This window comes from Coenobita brevimanus, chromosome 82 (assembly GCF_032717465.1).
Source record: "Coenobita brevimanus isolate Jiangsu-jjx chromosome 82, ASM3271746v2, whole genome shotgun sequence".
NCBI lineage: Eukaryota > Metazoa > Arthropoda > Malacostraca > Decapoda > Coenobitidae > Coenobita > Coenobita brevimanus.
Genome location: NC_137035.1, coordinates 11,506,834 through 11,533,921, shown reverse-complemented (window position 1 = coordinate 11,533,921; position 27,088 = coordinate 11,506,834). Strand labels below are relative to the sequence as shown.

The window sequence follows — 27,088 nt, the reverse complement described above, 5'->3', positions numbered from 1 at the left end:
CTGAATTACTGAAAATTAATTATTTAGTGGCTTTATTCAAGAAAACCTTAAATTTTTGCATACAGTATATCATAAAAAATTACAATTTCACCGTATTCTTTAATCTAAAAGCAAATAGAGCGAAATTTCATATCTCTATGTCAATTAGGTGCTGAGATATGAGTAAATTGGTAACTCGGCAGCCATCTCAAACGCCATCTTGAATATCTCGAGTTGCCCAAGGATGACATGATGTCACCCGGCAGATTCTGAAACTAGAGATTCTGGGCTACCCAACGGTACCAAGAACAGGAGTATACAGTATATGTAGACAGCAGTGCCAGGTTGGGTGGAATATTGGCCCTTGGCTACCAGACTAATATGGGATAGTGAACAGGAAGGCAAACCCGAACTGTAAATAAAAAAATAAATAAAAGCCCAGAATGGAAAATAAAAGAAATTTGTCCATTCTTCATGACTCTCATTTGCACTGTGGACAGTAGGATGTGGTCTAACCATATCTCCATTGCTGCTGATGCTGATGTTGTTTTGATGATGAGATTGTTGTTGTTGTTGTTACAACCCAAGGCTCACCTGGATGTAAACACAGTAGACTAGAGAAAGCCGACTATTTCAACCAGTCTTTGGTAGACGTCTTTTGCTGAGGCTATGTTGAAGGATTGTCAGTGCTGTGACAGTGTAGTGGTAAGTTAGTTATGGTGTCAAGGGGTGCCACGCAATGTGGGCATAACGGACAATTTGCGTCCTATACGTACAAGAGTTGTAAAACCAATCATTATTAACTAAAGGCTTACCTAAACCTTCGTACATTAAGTTTTAATTACACCAAAAATTCAAATATGTACTGTACAAACGTGGGCAATTGTGTAAGAAACTGTCAAGATCAATAATCCTTCACAGTCGTTCCATGAAAGGAGGACAAAATCACGCACACAAAAAAATTCATAGCGATGAAAGATGGGACAAGTATTCATCAAAAAAAAAAAAAAAAAAAAAAAAAAAAAAATGCCCGTGCGTGTATGTGCAGTGTAAAAGATTTACAGGTAACACTGAAAATGAAACTATCATTGCAATATTACATACACCTCCTCGAAAAACGGTATTCCCGGTAGGGTCACCAGTACAAATGGAATATATTATTAATTTATTTTGATGAAGATTGATGATAAAACATGTTTAAAAGAAAGCAATTTGTTAAAATTAAAGAGTAGGTCACCTTCCGTTTGTAACAACAAGCAACCCCACTCGGGTAAGATGTCAGGTTGCTTCTCAAAAGTAAACAGTTTAAAATTCAACGTTAATGCGCATGGTGAGTGCGCAGGTCAACTTGCCAGGATGGGTCAGGTCAGGTCAAATGTTGGGCCGGTATGCAGGGCTCAACGGCATACCAGCACAACCCATTGCCTCCGAACCTACCCAGGGTCACCATAGGATAACAACGAGTTATTAATGCTTTTAAATCTTGAGCACTGTTACTCGTTAAATAACAAGCGAATATACTGCGGTCAAATTGCATTGGCTGGGAAATCTACAACAGTGACAATATGACGCATGAATAAATAAATCACATAATACAGGGTCGTTCATATATTGCAAACCTCTTACTGTTCAGCCAACAGTTTTAGTTGTGTTGTGGGGACGGTTCATTTAGCAGTACTCATGTCTTTCCTGCATAAGTTTATACTTCAAATATCCCCTGGCAAACTTTGAAGTGTTTGCTGTTTACGTCCAATAACTGCATGGTTAATTAACATCATGAAGCAGCCATAATGTCTGACCTATTTACACTATACACAGCAGTATCAGCGTTATCAGTGATTTTCTTCATTTTGCGTCTGACCGCCAGAACTTCTCTACCATAGTACGATACTACTATGGTCCTTATTCCTTTCCCTGTCACCCCATCTTGACTACCACCATATTCTGCACGAAATCTTATGTTACAACTCGGCGAACAAGATGTGGAAAGACAATTTTTGATTAAGATAAAGTAGATAGCATAATACTGAACCATCACAGCCACACACAAGCATGGGCGGCGTAACATATGAACTACCCTGCATATCCTCCTCGGTGGCGCCACAGTTAAGGCTGCGAGCATGTGCTCAGGATTTGAGGGAGGGGGGGGACAAGTCGATGTACGTAAACACTGCAGTACTCATTGGTGCACACAGGAATGGAAGCGAAAACACACACACACACACACACACACACACACACACACACACACACACACACACACACACACACACACACACACACACACACACACGCACACACACACACACACACACACACACACACACACACACACACACACACACACACACACACACACACACACACACACACACACACACACACACACACACACACACACACACACACACACACATTTTTACACAGTCCAACGTACATTAAGATCCACATTCTCATTTGGCTAAACACTGCCACACAGAATCTGTTAACTGAGTTCATTAATCTTATCTTCCTTAATGTGTCTGTGTACTTTGCACCTGTGTCATTATTGTATTTACAAAAATATACTCGTATATATTGGTCCAAAAGCAGTTCTTAGTTATTCAAGAGTGGACACTTTTGTTGATATTCTTCCAGTCTGAAAATGCACTTAAAAACTACAAACATATCTCAGCTTTGCACAAAATGCTGTACTTATCGCTGGTTGTAATGGTGAATCGTCGTAGTAAAGCACTTTGTGCCGTATTCTCGTGGGCATTGTCTTCTTATCACATATCTTCATAGGATGAGTTAACATTTTCGTTCATGGTATTTATGAATGTGGATATTTTTGGCTCAAATATCATGCAAGATACTCGTATATAACACAAAGGTCTATAAAATAAAATCGTTAATACACTGATACTAGGGCATTTCCGAAGTCAAACAGAGCACGACCCTTGGCCTCCTTGTTTCTGGGAGGTTTACACTGACCTGAGACAGGTCCGCTACCTTCTGTTATTCCCTTCCTCGTGACGAATTACACCAACCATCACTCATACCCCCAAAGCTGGCCGACCCACTATGCCCTACAAACAGGAATCCAACATCTTAAGGCTATGGACTGCTGGTCCCATCATCAACCGTGGCGCCATTGGTGAAGCTGGTGGTGGTGGAGGTGTTGGTGGTGTGGTTGAAGGTAACAGTTGGTGTAGGACTAAGGTGGTTGGTGGTATTTGCAGTCAGGTTGGTCATCGTGATGGTTTGTGGGCTTGGGCGAGAGTTGAGGGGTCGAACCTCCATTGATTTCTCCACGTCCCTCCTCCCGTTCAGGTCTAAGCGACACTGGGGGCAGCAGGAGATCACCTTGCGGAACGCCTTTCTGTCGGATAGAAGGAAAAAAGTGAAATGATGAGGATTTAGTATTCTGAACACAAACAGTGGGATTTTACTAGTGAAGTGATCTTTACACCATTATGAATACTCTCCATCTGCCACAACTGCCAATAGTTATCTGTCTGTCTGCCTATCTGTCTGTCATTCAAGCAATCTATCACTCAATCTGTGAATTTATATGCCCCAGTCCATCAATCAACTGGTAATCCCCTGACTCAAAAACTGTCCTGCCTTCACAGATCAGCCTCCCTGCCTTCCCAGCTTCTACCAGACTCACAAATCACCCTCTCTCTCTCTCTCTCTCTAACACACCTGAATGAGTCTGATTGGAAGGCATATAGATTGGTTTGAAACAGAAGTTCATATAAGCACCACAATCTCCACTACCTCAATTTTGATTTACAAAACTTTCTGACCTACTAGCTTTTCCATACACAAACGATTTCTCCACCTCGCAATTTTCCATCCCTCATCTTCCGCTCACTCTCTGCTCACCTGAATGGGTCTGACAGGAAAGCATACAGGATGGGATTGACGCAGGAGTTTATATAAGCCAGCACTTGGGCAGCAATCTGCGTTATGATGCGGAACGTAGTCATTTCGTACATGTCCAGCGATTTGAGCAGTAGCACCAGCTGTAGGGGAGAGATGAGACAATGTGGGAATGATGGAGAGACGGAGAGAAACAAGGTGCTGGGGTGAACAGCAGTGAGAGAGAGAAATGTCAGGGAGTTGAAGAATAAGAAAGGGAAGGAAAAATTGTGTTTTAAGATGCGGTACATTTTCATTGACTTGGAGTGAACAGCAGCTGCTGGGTGTAATGTATGAATAAAAGTGAGAGAGAAAGATGAAGAGTGGTAAGAAGAGATAAGAAAGCAAGAATATGAGAATGAAGTTAAAAGAATGAGCATGAGGAGAAATATCGATTATTTCCAAATTGCGGAAGGAGTAATAGAGGGGAGAAGCTGCTAAGAAAATAAGAGTGAATGAGGGAGGGAAAGGGAGGGGGGAAAGAGAGACGAGTGTTGGGATAACGAGAAAGAGGGAGTGATGGAAGGAGGGAAAGAGAGAGGGATGATGGAGTAACAAGAGAGAAGGAGTCTCGGAGGGAAAAAAGAGGTGTTGGTGGAATAGGTTGGCGGGAGCAATGTATTGAGGAGCGATAGTAGCATTTTGGAGGAATTAGAGAAAAGCAGGAAGGGAAAGAGAGAGGGCTGTTGGAGGAATGAAATAAGAAATGAAAGAGGGAAAGAATGTGATAAAAAGAAGTAACAGGTTATCTCATATAACCTCCAAAATATAGCCAGACATAACATATTATATAGGAAACAACGTAGGGAGGTTGGAAAGGGATTAAAAAAAAAAAAGATTATTTATGGGAGAGCAGAAAACAGTGAAACGCAAATATGCAGTAGCAACTGCAGAGTGTATATTCATCATCACAGCCATCGTCATCATCATGATTTTAAGAACTATTATGAAAAATGTACATGAAGCCGTCTATGCCATCCATGATACGACTATATACCCATTCACGCATTAATGCCTACGTCAAATCATTTTATCGATCTCCCAATTCCCCATACCCCTCACGCCCACTTGAATGAAAGCATGCATTCACTCGTTGTCACTCTTTGTTCTCTATGTCATGCTTCACGTGACTGACAAGAAAAATACCCAACACTCATTCCTTCAGACTACGTCATGCATCACTTGCTTTACAGATCCAGGTCACTATTTCAGTTATACAGTAGGTGAACAACAGACTGAGGGTAAAAGATCTTACCTCAAAGATCCCGTGTCTGTCTCGTATAAATAGTAGCATAGGAGGCTTCGTAGCACCATTTTCTTTGCAAATTGTTGTTCATATCGATATTCTTAGCATCACTAACATACACGACGATATTAGGATGAAATGTGCAGAAAAGTGCTGAGGAGGAAGTTTTAAGAATTATCTGTAGCCACAACGAACATGTCCTTGCACGCATATACAGCCGTCTATCGCGTATTCAGCCAACAATAATCACAATCACAATTCTCCAGATCTTCTCATTTTTTAACAATATTCACATTCATTACTCTCGCATCTCCTTTCCCCTCCTCCATACCCACCAGTATTGATGGCCAGCACAATAAAAGTGATAGCCACATCCACCACATGGCCACTTTCACCACAATCACTGCCATCACTATAATCATCATCAAACCAATCGTTACAACCTCACCCACCTGAATAGGGAAGCAGCACACACAAAGGTAACCGTTACACCATCACCAAAATCACTATCATCATCAGCCTAATCATTCCCATCATCACAGTCCCCTCCAAAACATCCACCCGTATGGTAAGCAGCACAATAAAGAGGGAATCACCACAACCATCCTCATCACCTCAGTCACAGGGCCCAACCAGAAAACTCCCGCCCAATTAGTTTAACATTGATGGTTTACAGATTGTTTGAAACTAATATCAGAGGCAAGTTTGTGAAACAGAAACAATCTCATCAATGATTCGCAACATGGTTTTCGTAATAATCACTCTTGCCTCACGAATCTGTTGGACTTTTTCAATGAGATACTGAACATGTACGACGAGATTAAAACTGTTGATGTGATCTACCTCGATTTTCAAAAGGCCTTCGACAAAGTTCCACACAAAAGACTCTTTCAGAAGCTAAAGGCACATGGTTTCAGCGGCAGTGTTCTCTGGTGGGTAGAAGATTGGCTCACCGGACGAAACCAAAGAAGTGTAGTAAACGGAAATGAGTCAGACTGGATAACAGTTACAAGTGGAGTGCCGCAGGGTTCAGTGTTAGGTCCTATTCTTTTCTTAATATATGTAAATGATACTGATGAATGATTGTGTTGTAAGATTTCAAAATTGCTGATGATACTAAAATAGGTAACAGAGCAGATACAGCATTGCAAAGGCAGGCAATTCAGAGAGCTCTTGATTAACTGTTTAACTGGGCCCAAGTTTGGCAAATGGATTTCAATATTCATAAATGCAAAGTGCTAAACATTGGCAGTAAAAATGTATGAACTAGTTGTAGCATGAATAATGTCCAACTTGATAGAGTAAACCATGAAAAAGACTTAGGAGTTAACAAACGATTTGACATCAAGCAATCATTGCACAGAAGCTGTTAAAAAAGCCAATAAATTGACTGGATTCATAGGTAGAGCATTTGAATATAAATCCGGTAATATCGTCCTCACTTTGTATAATTCCTTAGTACGCCCACACTAGGAGTATTGCGTTCAGTTTTGGTCATGGTATCATAAAAAGGATATGGAAAAGCTTGAAAAAGTACAGCGAAGGAAGACAAAGATGATACCTAGATTGAGAAATAAACCGTATGAGGAAGCCCTGAATCTCTTTACCCTAACTAAACGGAGGTTAGGAGGAGATTTAATTCAAGTATTCAAAATATTCAAGGGAAATGATAACATGGCTGTCGATAAATACTTCACAGTTGATCACTCTAATTATGCCAGAGGCAATGGGCACACAATAATTGGAATAACATTCCAGTCGCATGAAGCTAAGCATTTCATCTTTAACCTGTCACGTCCCGAGGTTTTCCGCACCTCCGACATCCCCCAGTCCCAAGGTATTTTCGAAATTTTTTTTTTTTGGCTAAAACCTTCGCTTTTGGTGAGAAACATCGAAAATTCATAGAGAAATCGTTCACCTGAGGTTTAAAGTGCCCAATCCAGGTAGGAGTTCCTCCTTACCTGAGTGGGTTTTCTAACATGCTGGCACCAAAGAAAACGAGTTCTATGGGAGGGTAACGACTTTATCCACTCATAAACGGTATTTATTTATTTACTTGGTACGAATGTATATGTAGTATGAGAGTATATTGGTTTTCAAGCAGTAATAAAGGCATTATAAGCGTTGTTTCACTCACTAACTAATCACCATACCTGACCTATTTTTGCCACATTACCTGATCATTATTTCTGGCTGTTTCTTCTTCTTCTAATGCTATGTAAACATTGTCCTCCACATTGTCATCGATTGGGGAATCACTCTGGCCCTGAATAACTTTACTAGCCAGGTCACTGGTAACAGGTCCTTTGCCAAGACAATGGCGTGAGGGGGGGAGGGGGGAGGTTATGCAGTGTAAGGCATTGTCCCTGCTTGGTATCTTGTAGAGGAATAGAGGAAGGTGTCCCGTGTATACATACGAAAAATCACATGCGAAAATTGAAAATTGTGCAAATTAGGGACCTTGCAATTGCACGACGTACTGGTACGTTGCCGAGACTGGCAAATGCAAATCGTTGCAACGTACCCATACGTCGACGGGATGGGGCGGGTTAATAGTGTTAATAAATATATGGAACAAATTGCCCTCCAGTGTAGTAAATTGTAATACAGTACCGACCTTTAAAGGTCGCATGGATAAGTATTTGTCGTCCAATCCCCAGGTTAATATGTTTACTCCTGAACACACTTGTGTATGTGTAATTTTTATTTTATTTTATTTTTTTAGAGCCTGGATCAATTTATTAAACGCAAATGTAGTATATGCACAGACCAGCATATGCACAGACAGCCCTGAGTTAACGGTCACTACTCATACTGTACTTTAGAATTGTGATGGGCTGTGGATCACTGAGGGTCCCTGTTAGTTAAGTGGCCACCATCGGGATTTTTTAAATGTACCAGGGTCATTGCTTCAGGAGATGGCTTGTGTGCTTGTCCCGCATGGGAAAGTTCCTAGTCTCAGTGGAATGAGCGGAGCTGGGGCCGAAGTGACTCCTGCCTACCTTAATAGCGCCAGGAAAGGCTGCCGCACCGCCCCTGAACATCCACATTGTGCACTTTGGATTTTTCACGCTGTGTCCGCAGGGTACCCGTACATAGTGTCATGCGTTATTTATTTATTTATTTGATTATTCATGTTTCTTTACTACTTTCTCTTTCAGGTTTTTCATACTGGTAGCGTATAGATAAAGTACTAAAGAATGTAGCTTTTCCTTTTCAGTCCTTCTATGAAATTTCCATGTCAGTTTTTCCATGCCACATGGTGGTTTTTCTCACTTTTTCTTGCCAGTTTTACTGAAGGGTTTGGAGGCGGGGAGAGCCTTCTTGTTTTTCTATCCTTATCCTTCAGCATGAAGAGTTAGATCTCGTAGTCATAGTCTACTCTACGACAAACAGCCTCGAAAGGACCATAAGGTCTGTTGCTGTTTGCTTTCCTATGTATTCCTTCGTACAACAATCACCCCTTCACCACAGTCACCACCACCCCACCTATAGTCTGACAGATCGAAACGTAGGGTTTTGGTGGAGTCACCCCCTCCCTGCACTGTTGCCACGTTTCCGAGCTGACCTCTCCATCAGCGATGACCTTGACACTGTTTCCCTCTTGTGATCTCCGTTTTTCTAATACCCCCTATACCCCTGCCACCAACACCCCCTATACCCCTACCCCCAACAACACCCCCATCAACAACACCCGCTATACCTCCACCACCAACACCTCCTATAAATATAGTCCCCCACCATCAACACCTGTATAATAATTAGCCGTTGATAATTGCTATACTTTTATTGAGAGCATACATTCTACCCTATTGCTCAAACTCCCTAATCTTACAATCCCATCTGTCTTAATCCTTCCCACTGCCTTCGTTCCTAAATCCCTTAATTGATCTATTTTTAACCTAAGTGTCCCCACACCTTTTAAACCATTTACCTCTCTGTCACTATTCTCCACCATATGTATCAACTTGTATTATATTGTGTATAGAACTTTCATACTGTATGCTGTACTACTGTATAATGTATAAGAATACCCACTGTTTAGTGGAAATAAAGTTTTATTATTATTATTATTATTATTATTATTATTATTATTTCTCTCTCTCTCTCGCTAGATTTTGTTATGTGTCATCCATGGTTTTTTACTTCCATTTTTATGTATGGATTATAATTTTGACTTTATTTCCGCACCACCCTTGAGGTAAAAGTCACGGCGCGTTTTTTTTATAGAGGTTTCCCCAATAGGCCTAAATCCTGTAGGGGGTTGGTGACCTCCCATAGCGTACACAAACACGTGTCGCGTGAGTGCTGCCACCCCAGAGCTGTTTGATATATTTATTTTAATTATGAAAGGATCGCCTCTTCCCACTTTTATCCCTTCAAATTTTCTTGCAATTATACTTGCTAAATTAATTAGCAATGTTAGAAGTGTTGGGGAAGTAAATAATAATTAGAATATTTTTAGAGCAACACTGCCAAATTTTTATGCCACGTTTCTCTATTATCGTATAATATAGTATGCAGAATAGTTTTATTCTTCCTTGATACATGTCAGCACTTTCATTACAGTTATATTAGTATGAGTTATGTTTATGTATCATTCCTACTACACAAACCACAGGCGTTATACATCGTAGGGTTAGGAAACATGGCAATAGTGTAGGGAGGGGGTGACTCCACCCAAACCCTATGTTACGAGGAGGAACACTATACCTGTATGGGGAACCAGCAGACAATGAAAGTAACCACGACAATGACCACCATCCTGGTGACCCTCTTCTTGCCTCTCACGCTCTCGGCGCTCCTGGTGCCCACACCGTACCACAGTCGCTTCAGGATCATCAGGTACAGCACCACGATCACAGTCAGCGGCACGAAGTACATCGTAGTTATAAACCCGATCTGAAAGTGAACGTGAAGTACATCGTTGTTATAAACCCGATCTGAAAGTGAACGTGAAGTACATCGTTGTTATAACCACAAGCATAAGTGAAGGTTAGGTACACATCGTTGTTATGAACCAATTCTGAAACGGGATGAAATATTAACAGTATTACTACTATCACTACCAGATGCCTGTTTACACTTTGTACTGGACCATCGTCGTATAAGTGCTAAATCTTGGCTCTGTTCTCTCTCTCTCTCTCTCTCTCTCTCTCTCTCTCTCTCTCTCTCTCTCCACAGACCAATGGTGGAGTGTGTAAGAAACGGAATCTACAGGTGCATGTAGGGAAGAGAAAAGTTATGGTTTTCGAGAGAAGTGAAGTCAGTGAATGTACAGTGAGGCTGGATGATGAGGAAATGGAAAATGTGAGTACGCTTAAGTACCTGGGTAGTGTGATAAGTATGGATGGAAGTTTGGAAGGTGAAGTGCTTGAAAGGGTACATCAAGGAAGAAAGGTTGCTGGTTCCTTGAAAGCAGTGATAAGAATCAGGGAAGTGAGCATGGAAGTGAAAACGTTATTACATGACAGTATTGTGATACCAACTCTAACGTATGGAAGTGAAGCTTGGTCGTTGTTGGAGGGACACAAGTCAAGAGTGAGAGCTATGGAAATGAGTTATTTGAGAGGAGCATGTGGAGTCACATGGAGAGACAGATTGACAAATAAAGATGTGAAGGAGCGTTGTGGTGTGGATGTGGATGTGATACGAAGCGTTAGGAGAAACATACTGAGGTGGTTTGGCCATGTGGGGAGGACGGAGAGTGAGAGACTGACGAGGAGAGTGTATTTGAGTGATGTGGTGGGGGAGGCCAAGGATGAGATGGAGGGAAGGAGTGGAGAGGTATATGAGAGAGGGGGGTGTGAGTTGGGAGCAGGGCAGTGAAATGGCGGGGGACAGGGCGACGTGGAGGCGATTTGTTTGTGGCCACCCCGGATGGTATTAAAGCGTTTGGCAATAGATATACAGAAGAGTTCTGGGCGGATACTCTCACCATCCAATTATTCGATGCAGTGTTACTACCTTCAGGTGACTTTACAGTTACTGACAGTTACTACAATAGATGGTAACCATATAACCAAATGGACGCCGATGGTCTCGTGGGTTAAGGCTCTCCAACCGGATGCGGTCTACCAGGGTTTTCATCCTAGGGATGGTCGGGGCTTATAGCTCACATACAGCCATTCGGTTGGGAGTGACTTCACGCTTGCTAACGTTTGGGACTGAGTACCATAGCTCGGGTCATTAATGTTCTGATGGGGCAAAAGAGGGCTGGACGATAAACAAATAGATAGGCGAGGCTTAGTCTCGTGTAAGGGAGGAAAAAAAAAATGGAGATAGGGTTCAGTGAGACAGAGAAGAGAGGAAGGGAAATGACGAAGAAACCAGAAGGGAATGGAAAACAGAGGGAAGAGGATGAAGAAAAATGAAGAAGGTAAGGGCGTGAGGTGAGTTATGGAGGGAAATAAATAGGAGAGAAGCAAGGTGAGGGAAGAGGTTAACGGAATAAGAACACTGAGTGATGTTGGTTGTGAGTGTGTGACAGAGAGCGGGAAAGAGAAGGAACGGCTTATGATTGTTTCCTTCAACTACTTCCTTTCTTCTCTCATCTGTTTTCCTGTCCTTTACTTGTCATACCTTTCAATACTCATTCCTTCTTTTCATCCATCGTTCTCCCTCTTTCTCCCTTAGTGTTATTCCTCCTGCTCCCTCCTTCTCTTTCACTCGCAGCCCATCTCTCGTCGCGGCAGGACCTCCCGGCGGGACCAGCTCTCCCCAGCAGCCGTATCAGCCGAGGGACGGGCCCGTCGTTTCTATCTGAGGGAGTGCCCTGGTGTGCCCACCAGGAGGTCGAGGCTCCTCCGCCCTAGACTACCCGGCCGACGACCCTCCCTCCGCCACGACCATGGACCGGGGCTGTGCCATCTGTGACGACGAGGACCGAGCCTCCCCTCTGTGCTTCCACCTGCTGCTGCTGGAGAGCTGGGCGAGTCTTTTTCGCCCTTTCCATCAGGGGCATGGGGGTCGAGGGCAGCGTCGGGGCGGATTCTACCTGAGCTCGTCGGCACCTCCTCCATCGGCGCCGCGCAGTCTACCCGGCTCTCGTCCCGCCCTGCCCCCGTTTAGACCATGATGCTGCCGGCCTCGCCATCCACCGCCAAGCCCTTCCACACTCGTCGATCATCGGGCAGCCGATCTCACCACCAACCATCGCCCCTTCTCCTGCCTCTGCCGCCTTTCCCTCGTTCGCCAGTTTGCTGTCCCCGCTATGTTCTAATTGGAGAGCTTGTTCCTGCTTTTTCCCTGACGGGCTCTTTGTTTGCCCGTGCCTCAACAAGTGCGAGGCGAATATAACAACAACTACAACATCCTTCTCTTCATATCTATACCCTCCCGTTTATCCACTCTTGTCCCTCCATTTCTTTTACATTTCCATTCCTCTCTTTCGTTCCCTATACTTTTTCTTTGCTTTCGTCAATCACCGTCTTGTCTGTGTCTCCAGCCATTACTTTTTGCGTCCATCATTCTCTGATTTCTCTCTCCCATCCCTTTATCACTCTGCTATCTCCCCATTTCTGTTCTCCTTTCCCTCATTTTCCCTCATTTCTTCCATATTTCGATTCCTGTCCTTTGCTCTCTATATATGATATAGTTTTTTACTTTTCCTCAGTTACCCTTCTTCTCTGTGTATCCTACCATTACTTTTTTTCGTCCCTCCTTCGCTAGTTTCCCTCCCTCCTTCCTTAATCCCTCTACAATTCTTCCTTCTCTCCTTCCTATATCTGTATCTCTTTATCCTTCTACCTATCCACGTATAAGTCGCTGTAGCTGATGTACTGTACCTAAGAAAGAGCACTGAATGTAATCTTACTTATCCAAGTATTGTCACTTGGCTCTTTCATTCCTACTTGTACCCTTCCTTTCTTCCCTCATGCTTCATGCTTCATTCTCCTTTCCTAACTTGCTTCATTCTTCCTTTTCTTCTCTCTTACCCTTTCTCCCCTTTACTCCCTCAACCCCTGTCACTTCCTTTCTACCCGCGGTATTGTTTTCACCTGGTTTGTCTGTTTGTCTGCCTGTCTGTCCGTCTGTTAACAACTTGACGCGACAACTACTGGTGCTTTTTTGACTAAATTGATGTTGGGCTATGGCCTTCTGATCACGTGATTAAGTTTTGGGCCAAATTGGGCCAAGGACTAGGCTGTAGGCCCAAAAAAGGTATTTTTAAAAATCTGTTTTTTTCCTCGCCATAACTCCTTTCAATTTCGTCATATCGACGTGAAACAAAAACCTCAAGGTGTATCTTTCTAATATGCATCCTTTAACATGCCTCATTACATCAGGGGAGGTCGCCCACCCAGTTAGCGGTAGGGGGGTCAATGTCAGGTGGATTGGGCCTAAACTTTCAAATGGGCATAAAATCGTCAATCTTCACTCGATTTACTCCAAATCTGATATGTGACATCTTTGACTAGATATCTTGCTGTGTTTATACGTTAACACTAAAATGACTGCCGGGGACGGGTTTGCTGTGCCTTGACACCGCTTCTTGTTTTCTACCCTTTGATTCCTGTTTCTTGCATGCGACCTTCACTACCTATCTCTAGTACCTTTCCAAATCTTACCTTTCTTCTTACCTTCCTCTCTTTCACCTTCCTTCTCTCCGCGTTCCTTCCTTCCTTCCCTCCCTCCTTGTACCAGCCCGTTGCTTGCTTTCGCCTGACCTTTCCTTTGCTCTTCTCCCCTCCCTCTCTCCTATCCTACTATCTCTACCTTTCTACCTTCTTTCCCTGCTTCACTCCCTTCCTTCCTTCCTTCTCTCACCTCACTTTTCTTTCATCTAACACTATTTCTGCCATGACCCTCTCTTGTCTTGTCTCTCGTCTATCATTATCCTTCTCTCCATCCCTTTCCCTTTATCTTTTCTACTTCTACTCATGTGAAGTGCACTGTGGTTGCAGCCTTTATAGTGAAAGGATCACTGATTTTACGCTTGTCATTGAAGTTCTCTCTCTTGATCCTTTATTCGTACTTTTTTCTTTCTCCCTTCCTTCTTTCCCTATCCTCTCTTTCTTCCTTCTAGCCTATTCTTACCGTCCATCCTGCTTCCCCCTTCATTCGTTCTCTTACACTGGCTGTATACCTCTCTCCATATTGAACCACCCTTTCTACCTGCATCTTCCTTTCCTTTATTCCCCTACCCTCATCATACATCCTTCTTGCTCTCCTTTTCTTACTCGTTCTTCCTGCTTCATACTCACATCCATTTTTCTGCTCATTTGTTGTTTGTTCTCACACTCATTTAACTTTTTCGTCCATAGTTTCCCTCTTTTTTTTTTTCCTTTTTTCGTCAATTCCTCACCTTTCATTCCTTCTTTCCTCTAGATACTCACGTGAAAAGCACTGTGGTTGTAGTCGTCATCGAGGAAGGAGCACTGATTGTACACTTCCCCATCAAAGTTTTGCCTCTTGATGCCGTGACACAGGTAGAGTGGGATGCAGGAGGTTAAGATCAGGATCCAGCTGAAGGCGATGGCGTGCAAGGCATTTCTCTCTGTACGAACTGAGGAACACAGAGAAAGTCTCATTACCATCAGTTTCAGTCCTGCGATGCATTATGGTATTTTCGACAACGCGACTCATTTTTATAAATTTGAACGAAATTTACTAGATGAGTTCGTCTGGTTACTGGGAAGGTTTTCATCTATATACAATTGTCTGTGAATTTTAGGAATGTTAGCCGACTCACCAAATCAAAAATTCTCAGAAATAATGAAAGGAGAGCAGATATGGCTATGATATCTTAGTACAAGTAGTACAATAAACTCTCGTCTGAAATGCGATAATTGGGGTGCGTCACTCCCCGACCAATGGTTCTGGGGAAGGGATCAGCCCCCCTCTCAAAAATAAAAACGATCAGAAACAGAAGATGTGCATGAAATCTCCCAGGTGATTTCGTCTGGTCATCCAAGTTCATCCACTATATATAAATCCCAACCATGATTTTGAGGGGGTCAGCCTCCCCTCACCAAATTAAACATTCTCAGAAATATTGAAAGAATGGCAGATATGGTTTTGATATCTTAGCACAAGTTGTACAATGGGCTCATCCGTACTGCGATCATCAGAGAGCTTCACCGCCTGCTAAGTGGTTCTTGGGGTCAGCCCCCTTCCAAAATGACAAACGATCGGAAACAGGAGAAAGATGTGAAAGGGACTTCCTAAATGAGTTTGCCTGGTTACACCGAGGTTTTTTCACTACATGCAATATTCCAAGCATGATCCTTAGGTGGATCAGTCCACTTACCAAATATAAATTTCTCAGAAATATTGAAAGGAAGGTAGGTATGGCTTTGATATCTTAGCAAAAGTTGTTCGATGGATTCTTATCCGTAATGGAATATTTAGGGAGCGTGACCTCCCCCCCCCTCCCCCAATGAATCTTGGGGAAGTCAGCCCCCCTCCCAGAAGTAAAACCGACCAGAAGTAGGGAAAAACGAGTACATGGACTTCAACGAAATTGTTATACATATCGCAGGATCGGATATGCAGCTTCCGTGTTTTCTTGAATGCACAGGAAGAAACTGCACATATACATTATTATTGTATATTTCACCATTGTTACCCTCTTTCTGTCATATATCATTAATGTTAACCAAATCATAACCATCGGTATCATCGCTATGTATCATCAAGGTTATTTTCTTAGTATCATTATCAGCATAATCCTCTCTCTCCAAACATCATTATCACTTTACCACAATCGTCATCATCACAGTCATCAGCTTTATCATCATCACTATTACCATCATCAACTCGTCATCAGTATCACCACTATCATTGTCACTGTCATCATTTCGAAATTTTCATCGTCATAAACCAATTTCTCTCATCATCATCATCATTAGCATCATCATCATCATCATCATCATCATCATCATCCTTACTGACCGAACTGGGGAAGAGGAAGATTAAAAGGGTGCTTGATGAGTTAAGGACGATTCGAAATTAATGCTTACTTCCATGTATTTCTGAAAAGGAGGTTGAGAATAGGTAATAATCGAGAATAACTTTGTCATGAATGGTGTGGCTAAAATGAGTTAACATCGGTTGAAATCACCTGTAATTAGACAACAAAATGAGATATCATCATCGTCATCTTTTTATCCCGATTTTCCACGACTTTAATGGACTGGAAATGATTCAAATCAAAGACCAGGAAAGTGCTGACACATGACAAATATCAATGAAGTATTGTACTGTAACGACTGGCTTGCAAACACCTGACATGGGCGGACAGCTGTACTATTTGTATTCAAGTTGCGTTTTACGGATCCTGAAGGGCAAGTGACCCGTAAGGCTGAGGAACACCCCTTCCTGTCACTGATGAAATGACCTGACCCACCTAAAGCTTCATCCATGGACAGAGGTATCGAAGACCTTTAAAATGTAGTGAGAGAAGTGCACGTGAAAACTGTTTTGAAATGGCTATGTTTGATTTAAATAGTCTACAGTAAATATGGATCTTCGACAGGGGGAGAGCATTCAGGTGCACGTGAAAGGCTATACCACCGCACCCTCTAAAATGTCCATCCCAGGAGGTTTGAATTGAGATTAGGATGAGCGACCATCCAGGCCGCTATTCACTCATTCACGAATCAAACCTTCATAGCCTCGGATCCGCCTCACAGACTAAATGGTCCTCACAAAAATATTCTTCACAAAACCTGTTGGAACTGCTGAAATAAAATAAAGATAAATCGTTGTCGTGCTAAAACGAGTGAGAAATCCACATAACCTCACTTGTTAAGGCCGCAATAGGATGAACGACGGCCAGAAATCTGTCAAATGACAGAAGCAGCAGCGTGTAGACTGATGCGTAAGCAGTGACGTAGGTGAGGTACTGCACCGTCTTGCACCAGATGTTACCGAACGGCCACGACGCCAGGATGTAGTCTGACGCGGTGAACGGCACACAAAACACGATGAACAGTAGGTCCGCCATGGCCAGGCTGAGGGGGGGAGAGAGAGGTATTATTGGAAAAAAGAGAACTGCTACATTTATGCCATGCTGCTGCATGAAGGTCAATCCTTAGTTTAGTCCTTCAATATGATAATTTTTTTTTTTTTTCGTTCTTTCTACATCCAAACGATTCAGCTCTGGAAAGATTTCTCGGAGTGACATGTTTAATGAGGGTAATATCTAATCCATTCTATCTCGATGAGTGTCTTTAAAGCTGCATAAAATCGTCTGTGTTTAGTAGAAACGCATACAAAACGTCATCAGACTGATATGGTTAACCTGTCACTCATTAATATAATTTTAATTTTCACTTAATAATTTTGCCTTAATGCTTACGTATTCCCCCTTATTTCATTGGTATGACTGTGTTTTCTCGAATACTTTACCCCAGCTAACTCAAGATGATTTTATTAAACGAGCTGAAGCCTGAGTATTACTGGTACCTTTAACCTTGTCATAGTCGAGGCAACGCTAATATTCTATCTAGGCTAATGCTATATCCGTCTACTAGTCTATTGCCGTACGACCTAATCCCGTAAGGGGTGGCCACAAACAAATCACCTCCATGTCTCCCTGTCCTCTGCCAATTGGGTGTGCTCCTCCTACTCACATTTCACTCTCTCTTATATCTCTATTTTATCCCTCAGCTTCATCCTTGATTTTCCCCTGCTCCTCTCTCCTTTCACCATACTAACCTACGCCTTTATAGTCAGTCTCTCATTCTTCATCCTCTCCACACGGCCAAAGCATCTCACAGTATCACTAGTAACATATTAAATCACATCCACATCAACCCACAACGCTCATTTACTTTCTCAATTATCTCTATCTCTCCATGTAACTCGACATGACCCTCTCAAGTAGCTCACTTCCACTGCTCTCACTCTTGAACTGTGTCCTTCCAACAGATTTCTAGCTTTACTTCATTATGCTACAGTGGAGATCATAATAGGCCTACTGGACTATCATGAAACGACGTTTTTTTTTTTTCCATGCTCACTTCTCTGTTCCTTATTATTTCTCTGATTTCAATGAACAAGCAACATTTCTACCCTACTGTACCTTTTCAAGCACTTCATCCCCTAAACTTCCATTCTTACACATCACACTATCGAAGTACTTGAATGCACTCCCTTTCTCCCTTTCTCCGCCATCCAGACTGTGCATGCTGTGATTTCGTTTCTTTCAAAGAACATAACTTTTTTCCACTTCCACATTCAGATTCTATTTCCTCCATATTCCCAAATTTGTTGACCAAGCCTTGCAGCTCGCATTTAGATTTACCTAGCAGTACAATTCTGTTAGCAAACAACAGTACAGGAAGTTTCCAAACCCTACCCTCTCTCATTGGAGACACTACAAAATCCACTGCCGTTTTATATCTCCATCCATGCACGAACTGAATAACCACAGAGACATGACACACCCCTGCGTCAATTCCATATTCATACCAGTGAACCCATTTGCTTCACTATCCACATGCACTGTGACCCTAGCGTCCTCATGCATACTCTTCACAACATTCAACAAAATCCTATCTGTTCTTTAATTTTTTATTCTTTCCACATTCCCTGTCTAGTCACTCTGTTATATGCTTCTCTGGATCCACGGCAGCAACATACAAGTTCTCTCTTTCTCTAGATACTTCTCCACAAAACATTTTAGAAGGAATATCTGATCCATGCCACCTCATACCTTCCTAAACCTCCCTTGTTCTTCTCTAACTAATTTCTCGGTTATTACCCTAAGTCTATTGACAGATATCTTACCACATATTTTTCCTATTGGACTGACGAGACAAATATCCCTGCAAATACCACGCACTTCTGTTTCCCCATTTCCTTTCATTAGAGTAATAATTATACCTGACTTCCAATTGCCGGCACCCTACTCTTCCTTTATGCAAATCTACACGTTTCTCATATCCATTCTATCACTAACACTTCTCAGTATTTGTATTTTAGCATTTCACCACACACTCCATCAATTCCTCGGGCTTTCCTCATTTTGACTTCTCACTTCCATTGTACTGATCTCTTCCTCCGTACTCTCCTCTCTTTGTCTCCCAGTCATTCCCAACCATTTATACATGCGTTACTTTCGTTTTCCATAGTGAACATTTTGCATTAGTGTTGTCACCATCAGCTAACTCCCTGCTCCACCACCGCTTTGCCATTACTTCTTTACTTCTTCCGTTACCACCCTGTCTTACCTTCTTAACCTCCTTTCAAAACAGTTTGCTACATTCCCGTCACTTTACCTTGGGATTCAACTGAGTGAATACAGCAGCCAGAGAATGTTCATACTGCCACCATTAGGCTAACTCATGGCCAGGACTACTCCGATATTCTAGTCCATTTAATGACAGCCCGTTATACTCAGCTAAGAGTGACTTATAAGACTAAGGCCCTGTAACTCCAGACATGGAGTTTGAGTCAGTCCTAAGTCAGACTTGAGACCCACCCGCCTAAACCGATACGCAGAAACAAGACTTATGTCTTTCACAGGCCGAGAATATGCTCTCATGCCCAAGCTGCCTCTGAGGGGGCTTGAGTCGGACTTAAGCCTTTTGGAGCTATTTATTTCGTTGGTCAGACTCGCTTTTAAAACTGAACAATTAATCAACAAACCCTAGTACAACAACAGACTGTGGCTGCATAAGATCTTGGGAAAAAATATTTTATAAAATTTATACAAAGTATTTGGGTGTAAGGAAGATACATATCTGCTACATTTTGTACACTGGTTTGTATTTTATTAAAATAATTTTCTGTCGCTTGATATTATTATTTGCAAGTGTCGCCGGCAATGCCTTATGATATCCATATTTGCACTAAGTTATTATAAGGCTGGCAGCACATACGAGGCACTAGCACCACCTTCAAACCGACAGCGAAGCTATACCATCACCAAAGCTTTTTTTTCGTGAATGGAAGACTACTGCCTATTTTCCTAATTTTCCTTTTTATTCCATCTTCATGGCAAACAGCCATAATCTGTGATTAAATCAGAAACCAATGATGACAAGTCTAAGTGCACCAGCAGGCCTACCCAGACTCAGTTACTTTGTTTATTTGTTCCAGGAATCTTTGGATATAAAGTCATACTGGTAACGTCAGATAGAGTACCTCAAGAAATGACTCGGCAACGTCTCACCTTCGTCATTTCCTAAAACAAAATTGAGTATTATAGTAGGCTAACGTTGGGTTACGCCAAAGTTAGTTCGGTATAGGTTGGACTTATGTCAAAACACGTCTCTTCTTCAGACTTTTCGGTCTGATTAGTCAAATAGTTTCATCTCTTCCCGCTTCAAGGCGCGCTCTTGCCCAATCATCTCTCGCTGAACTCTCACCGATGTTGCCAATTTGACTGGATGACTACGTTTGTCTGTCTATCTTTCTATATATAGTTAGACGCCTAAATATCATGGAACTCGCTTCCCCGTTGTTGTTTCCCCCCAAACTTCAACCTACAGCTGTTCAAGTCCAACTGTTACAGATTATTTATGAATGGAGGACGCAAGTAATCTGGTGTATGGATTATTGTTTTTATTCATTTGTTTTTCCTTCCTCTGTTCTGTTAGTAAAAAAAAAAAAAAATAAAGTGGCAACAAACAAATCGCCTCCATGACGACCTGTTCCATCATTTCGATTCCCTCCCCGCGGCTCACCCCCCCCTTCTCTCATATACCTCTACACTCTATCCCTACATCTCATCCTCGGTCTTCCCCTCCCTCTCCTTCCTCGACCTCACTCAGATGCTTTCCTCTTTAGCCTCTCGCTCTCCATCCTCTCCACACTGCCAAATCACCTAATGCTTTCTGTCACATCCACATACCACACCACGATGCTCCTTCACTTCTTCATTTGTCAGTCTCTCCATACAGCTTCACATGCTCCTCTCAGAAAACTCATTTCCACTGCTCTCAGTCTTGACTTGTGTCCTTCCAACAAGGTCCAAGCTTCTCTTCCATACGTTAAAGTTGGTATCGCAATACTATCACGCAGCGACTTTTTTTTTCACTTCCATGCTCACTTCCCTATTCCTTATCAGTGCATTTAAAACACCAGTATATAACCTTTCTTCCCTGCTGTACCATTTCAAGCACTTCATTCTCTAAACATCCATCCTTACTCATCACATTACCCAAGTACTGAAATGCACTCACATTTTCCATTTCCTCCCCATCTAACTGTACTATGCATTCAGTGACTTCATATCTCTCAAGGCCCACAACTTTACTCTTCCCTACAATCAGCTTTAGATTCCTTTTCTTACACACTCTCCCAAACTTATTCACCAAGCCTTGCAGTTCCCATTTGTCTTCACTCAATAAAGTATCTGCAACCAACAGAACAGGAAGTTACCAAACACTGCCCTCTCTCATTTGGGCAGCTCCAACATTCGCTGCCCTATAGTACCTAGTATCTATTTTATAACTCCATCCATACACAGAGTGGACAACCATGGAGATTTGACACATCCCTGTGTCAGTCCAACATTCAGATAGAAAAAACTCACTCAGTTCACCATCCACATGCAGTGCACCTTTAGCGCACTCATACATGCTCTTGACGGCATTCAGCAGAGTTCCATGTATTCCATATATTCTTAATATTTTTCACATTCTTTCTCTCTTCACTCTGTCATATGCTTTCTCCAAATCCATGAAGGCTGATACAACTTCTTCCTTTTTCGAGGAGCTTTTCTTCTAAAGACCTTGGGATGAATATCAAATCTACACAACCTCTTCCCTTCCTAAAAACCTCCCCTGATCTTCTCAAATTAATTTCTCTGTTATTTCACTAACTCCGTCAGTAAGTATCCTGCCATATACTGTTTCTGTTAAAGTAAGAAGACAAATATCCTCATGACTGCCACACACTTCTTTTTCCCAAATTACCTTTTTCCTTTGCACTTGGGAATAATAATACCTGACTTCCAGTCCTCTGGAACTCTACCTTCCTCCCAGGCCAGTGTGCTTATCTTCGATATTCATTCTACTACCTGTACTATTTCTCACCCATGCATCAAATTTTCACCACACACTCCACCAGTTCCTGTGGCTTTCCTATTTTGACTTTCTTCGTTGCTTCCACTACTTCCATCCTACTGATCTCTTACTCCCTTTTCATATCTCTCCTCCCAGCCAATCCCCAGCCACTTATACTCGCATTACTTTCATTCTCTATGTTAAACAGTTCCTTAATGTATTCTCTCCATCTGCTCACTTTTTCTCCCTTCTCCACTAGCAAGCTACTATTCTTAATTTCACCCCCCTACTACAGTCTTTATCACTTTGTCTAACTCTCTTTACCTCCTTCCAGAACATTTACTTATATTCCATCCACTTTACATTCAAATTCTTTCCGAATTCCTCTTTCATCGTCTTCCCACTAATCTTTTCACCTCTCCGTTCTTCTCTACATATAACTCTCAGTTCCACCTCTCTACTTCCTCCATGCCTCTACTTCCCATCCACAGACTCCATGCTTTCTTCTTTTGCACCACAGCTTGACTCATCTCTTCATTCCACCATGATGTTCCTTGCTACCCCTTTCATTTTCTCTTCACTCCACACACCACCTCATTTTATTTATCCATCCTCCTTCTATCTATCCATCGCATTTGCACCTTAACTTGCACCACCACTGAGTGGTGGTTAGAAAGTCCACTACCTCAACCTCTGTATACTCATGCATCCATTATAGTCTCTTTTTCTCATCCACACACATAATCAATCATTGACTTCCGTTCGTTCAGTTCACCGCCCACCCTTCTCATCACACACCATGTAATCCTGTGGATCATTTTGTGTCCAAAGAGGGTATTGGCTCTCACCAACCCCCTCCCTGCACAAATGTCCACTAGAGCATTACCATTCTGGTCCATTTCTGTAGGCACACCTCACTCACTAACTACTCCATCCACCCTCACATTCCCTACTTTTCCATTCATATCTCCAATCAAAAACACTCACTCCTTTAAAACTTTTCCATGCATGCTTCCACATTTGCCTATAACTGTTCTTTCATTCTGCTTGCATGGTCTTCCATTGGCGCATATACACGCACAATCACCTATGCTTGAATTCCCACTTTCATTCATACCCACACAATTCTTGAACTAACTTATCCATACTCTCATATTCTCCTTCCATCTCTTGCACACAACGATACGTTCGCCCTCCCTTGTCCTCTCATTCTCACCTGCTCCCGTACTTATACCCAGTCCATAGTCCCACTCTCTCACACTCTCACCTTCGCGTTGGTCTCTGCCATTCCACATATGTCCATTTTTGCATCCTTATTCACATGAGTAATTTCTCTATCTCTTTCACCTCATCATTCACACCCCTCACATTCCACCTTGACATCAGCACCATGTCCTTTGTACGGTCCTTGGTCGTCACCTGTTTGGTTAGTCCTGGTCTGAGGCAGTCTGCCTCTTTATAGTTATTTGTTTTCCGGGGAGGGACATTAACTCGCCGCCAACCCACTTGTTGACATGTAGGGAACACGTGTTGGTTGGCTATAATGTTACCACCAAGCATATTAATTGATTTCCTGGCTTACAGTAAGTAATTTGGCTTGTCACTCAGTGTAGAGTCACCTTAGAGTACAGCAGCACTACGTTGACTGTTTGATGGGTACCCCCACCCGACAGACAAAAAAAAAAAAAAAAAAAAAAAAAAAAAAAAACTGCCGGGCCTTCTTACGGAACGCAGTCCTCCCCCGTCGAGGGCCAGGAAGTGTCTTGGTCACTGGCGTAATAATCCATATTTCTGGCGGCAACTTCCCTAAACATGCATAATAGTCGGACTCACTGCAGTGTCATCTTACCATGCCAGGACTATTCGCGGTTCTTCATATTATTTAATGTGGTTTCTGTACGATTTGGTTTGTTTATATATATATATATATATATATATATATATATATATATATATATATATATATATATATATATATATATATATATTTGTTTCATGCAGATGATGACAACTGACTATAGATATCTGTTATACGTTTTTATAAATCTTCTTTTGATTTTTCTTCCTTTTTTTGTTAAATTTCATAGGCTATTAAAATGTCTGCAATGTAACCGACTGGTTTGAAAATAGTTGAATGTTTGCCTCAAGCAGCCCAACTGAGCCCGACTGTGTGAAGTTATATTGGAGCTTCAGTTCAGCAGATGGGCAAGTCCGGTTGGCTGAACCCGACTTGGTGTTAGCCGTGAGCCTGGGCTTGGCACCGTCCAAGTCCGGTTCAATCCCCGTTCTGGCATTTGGCCTAAAAGTCTTAGTTTTTCCATAACATTCGCTTGATATTCGCTGATATGTTTCCTTACTACGGTACTGTAATTCATCACATTTTCATCGATTAACACTTTCATACTTCGGTAACTCACTCTGATCTGAAAACAATTGTCTGGCGTTTGATGGAATAGAACACTAGAATTATTCTGACGACGAGAAAGTTAGCAGTGCTTTCTCAGCCTCCCATGGCTCACTTTGAGCTGAATAAGTGTCTAGAGTTTCCTGGAACACAATGCTAGAGTTTACTTTACTAGGTGTTAACTATAAGGCACCTATGGTTCAGCTGGTTAGAATCGCCAGGCGTTGGCAGAAACTGAATACAAAGGTATTTGTGACCATAATATTGTTAATAGTAACAGTATGGCGCCTGTGACAATCAGCTGAATTAAACTGACCAGCGTTAGCAGGAAACGAATACCAATGCTTTCCAAGGTGAATGATGACAGTATTTACTCTCTCCGGCTGCTGTGATTCATTTTCTGTTGAACAGGATCATCTGGAGCTGACCAGGATGAAATGCTAGAATTGCTCGACTTCAAGAGTGTTAATTTTATAAGTATTAACACTCAGGTTTCTTTAGTCGCGGTCTACTGTAGAAAATCGTCTAACATTAACTGGAAGAATATTCATGATTTGTCTTGACATGATACAACCATCAGTAATAATATTAAATACTTAATCGCCTACACTTACTCATCTTTTAAAAAATCGTATGGTTTTAGTGACGAAAGAACACAAGAGTTGACATAACGATGAGAGGGTCAACGCTACAAGCATTAATAGTTGTGCTCCTATGACTCACTTTCACCATATTAAAATTGGCTAACTTTATCTGGAACAGAATACTATTGCTGTATTGATAATGATAGTGTTAATATTCGCTCATATCTCTACTGGATTTGTTAAGATTTCGCCAGTGATTCACTCTTATTTCTTTGGATAATATTAAGTTGGATGATATATTATCTCATACTGCTGCACCTAAACACTTTAATGCACTTTGGGAGATATTGTTCGAGCTCTGGAGTTTTAATATATCTTACACAGACCCATTCACTTTAAGAGGTTTCCCCTCAGATAAAAAAAAAAATTCATCAATATGTAGCAAGAATATAGTCAAAATAAGTCATTTGCTTCGATGAGTTAAAAACCGTGCAGATCACTTGAATCACTGCTTTTACTATACAGAGAGGTACCTTTAATATTATGTTTTTGATGTCACCAAACAATTTATTCATAACGACAATGATCGTTATTCCTCTATGTGTAATTATCGCTTTTCTGTCATTCTCTACGACAAAAGATATCTTAATTATCTTTGCTCAGATCAGACGATGTCATTCAGCTATAGAATGCCCTTTCGTCATATATGAAACCAACTATCTAGAACTGTTTGACGGTACCAAGAATAGGAAATATCAAACTATTGTGCGGGTTTAGTGAAAGGACTTGGGAAATTCTCTAATACTTCATGGGAAATGTTCTGCTCCATCTCATAGTCTCAGGGTTTTACGACAATGTTCTTAAAATTCAACCGCTTCACCATGATGACGTCTAACAGACGTAACCACGATTGAATATAATCGTATGGAAGTGGCAAGAATAAACCAAGAAAATGCATCATCTGCTTCAGCGGGTTAAACCGCGATGGCAAAACCCTGAGTTTCTAACAGGACTTTTGGAACAGTTGTGGTTATCAGCATTCTTTGGGTTTCATCCATCATTACAGACTACAGTCAGCAACGACATAAAGAGGCCAGACACATTCTAATATTCTCGTAATCCAGATACTATAGTGCTAAATATATGATGACTTGAATGACCTGTAGATTATTTGGGTTTTAGCCCTTGAGTCAGATGGTGTATTTTCTCGATATTGTCTGTATTTAATATAAGAGAACATCCTAGCAGTAATGGATTCAGGGAAGTCTCTACCTATCCATCTCAGTTCTTTACGTGTCGTCTAAGATATTAAACTAAATTGGAGACAGCATGAAAGGAATACAAAATACCGTGTCACATCGCATGAATGTGATATAAGCTTAATAAGATGTCCGTTCGGTCTATCTATCTACTGTATATACCTAGGCTGCTTCCCCCAAGGAAAGAGAGGTAGCCGAGACAGGATGACACACTCCCAATTTACTCATCCATTCAAACACACTCATTCGCATCTTAGCCCCAAAGGGGAGAAGGGACAGATCCTCACCGCACCACATTGCACGAGGGTCAACTGCGCAGTACAATCAGTGACATCCGCAGCAGGACCCGACAGCAGAGCTGGTTTACCCCTGCCACATCATAATAGACCCATCTCCTTACCCGCACCTGACCTAATTAGCTGATCAGACCAAATGCGGGAGAATATCTCCTCAGGGCTTATCATCATTTATTCATTCACAATTTCTCTCCATTTATTTCTGTCAAGCACAGCCACTCTTCCTTGCTCAACAGACATCCCTCTCGCATCCAACGCTCACTTCACACTGTCCATCCATCCTATTCGTAGTCTCCCTCTCGGCATTACTCCTCTCACATCAGATCTAGTTATCTTTTTCACCAATCGCTCATTATGCATTCTCTCCATATGCCCAAACCATCGCAACACCCTCTGCTCAACTCCATCAGCCATCTCCCGAACAACTCCAGTTCTCCTTCGCACTTCATCATT

At 42.0% G+C, this 27,088-nt stretch overlaps 1 protein-coding gene across 1 annotated transcript in view; it reads right to left on the bottom strand.

Annotated features, from left to right (window-relative positions):
- Positions 1-3,075: 3,075 nt before the first annotated feature.
- The window catches only part of LOC145409602 (allatostatin-A receptor-like), a 132,067-nt gene continuing 108,054 nt past the window's right edge, over positions 3,076-27,088 (bottom strand). Inside the window, exons 3-7 of the mRNA XM_080279955.1 lie at positions 16,880-17,088; positions 14,470-14,639; positions 9,845-10,033; positions 3,850-3,989; positions 3,076-3,340 (exon numbers count right to left, since the gene is read on the bottom strand). Of these exons, the coding sequence (XP_080136081.1) occupies positions 3,076-3,340; positions 3,850-3,989; positions 9,845-10,033; positions 14,470-14,639; positions 16,880-17,088 (973 nt within the window). The remainder of the gene's footprint in view (positions 3,341-3,849; positions 3,990-9,844; positions 10,034-14,469; positions 14,640-16,879; positions 17,089-27,088) is intronic.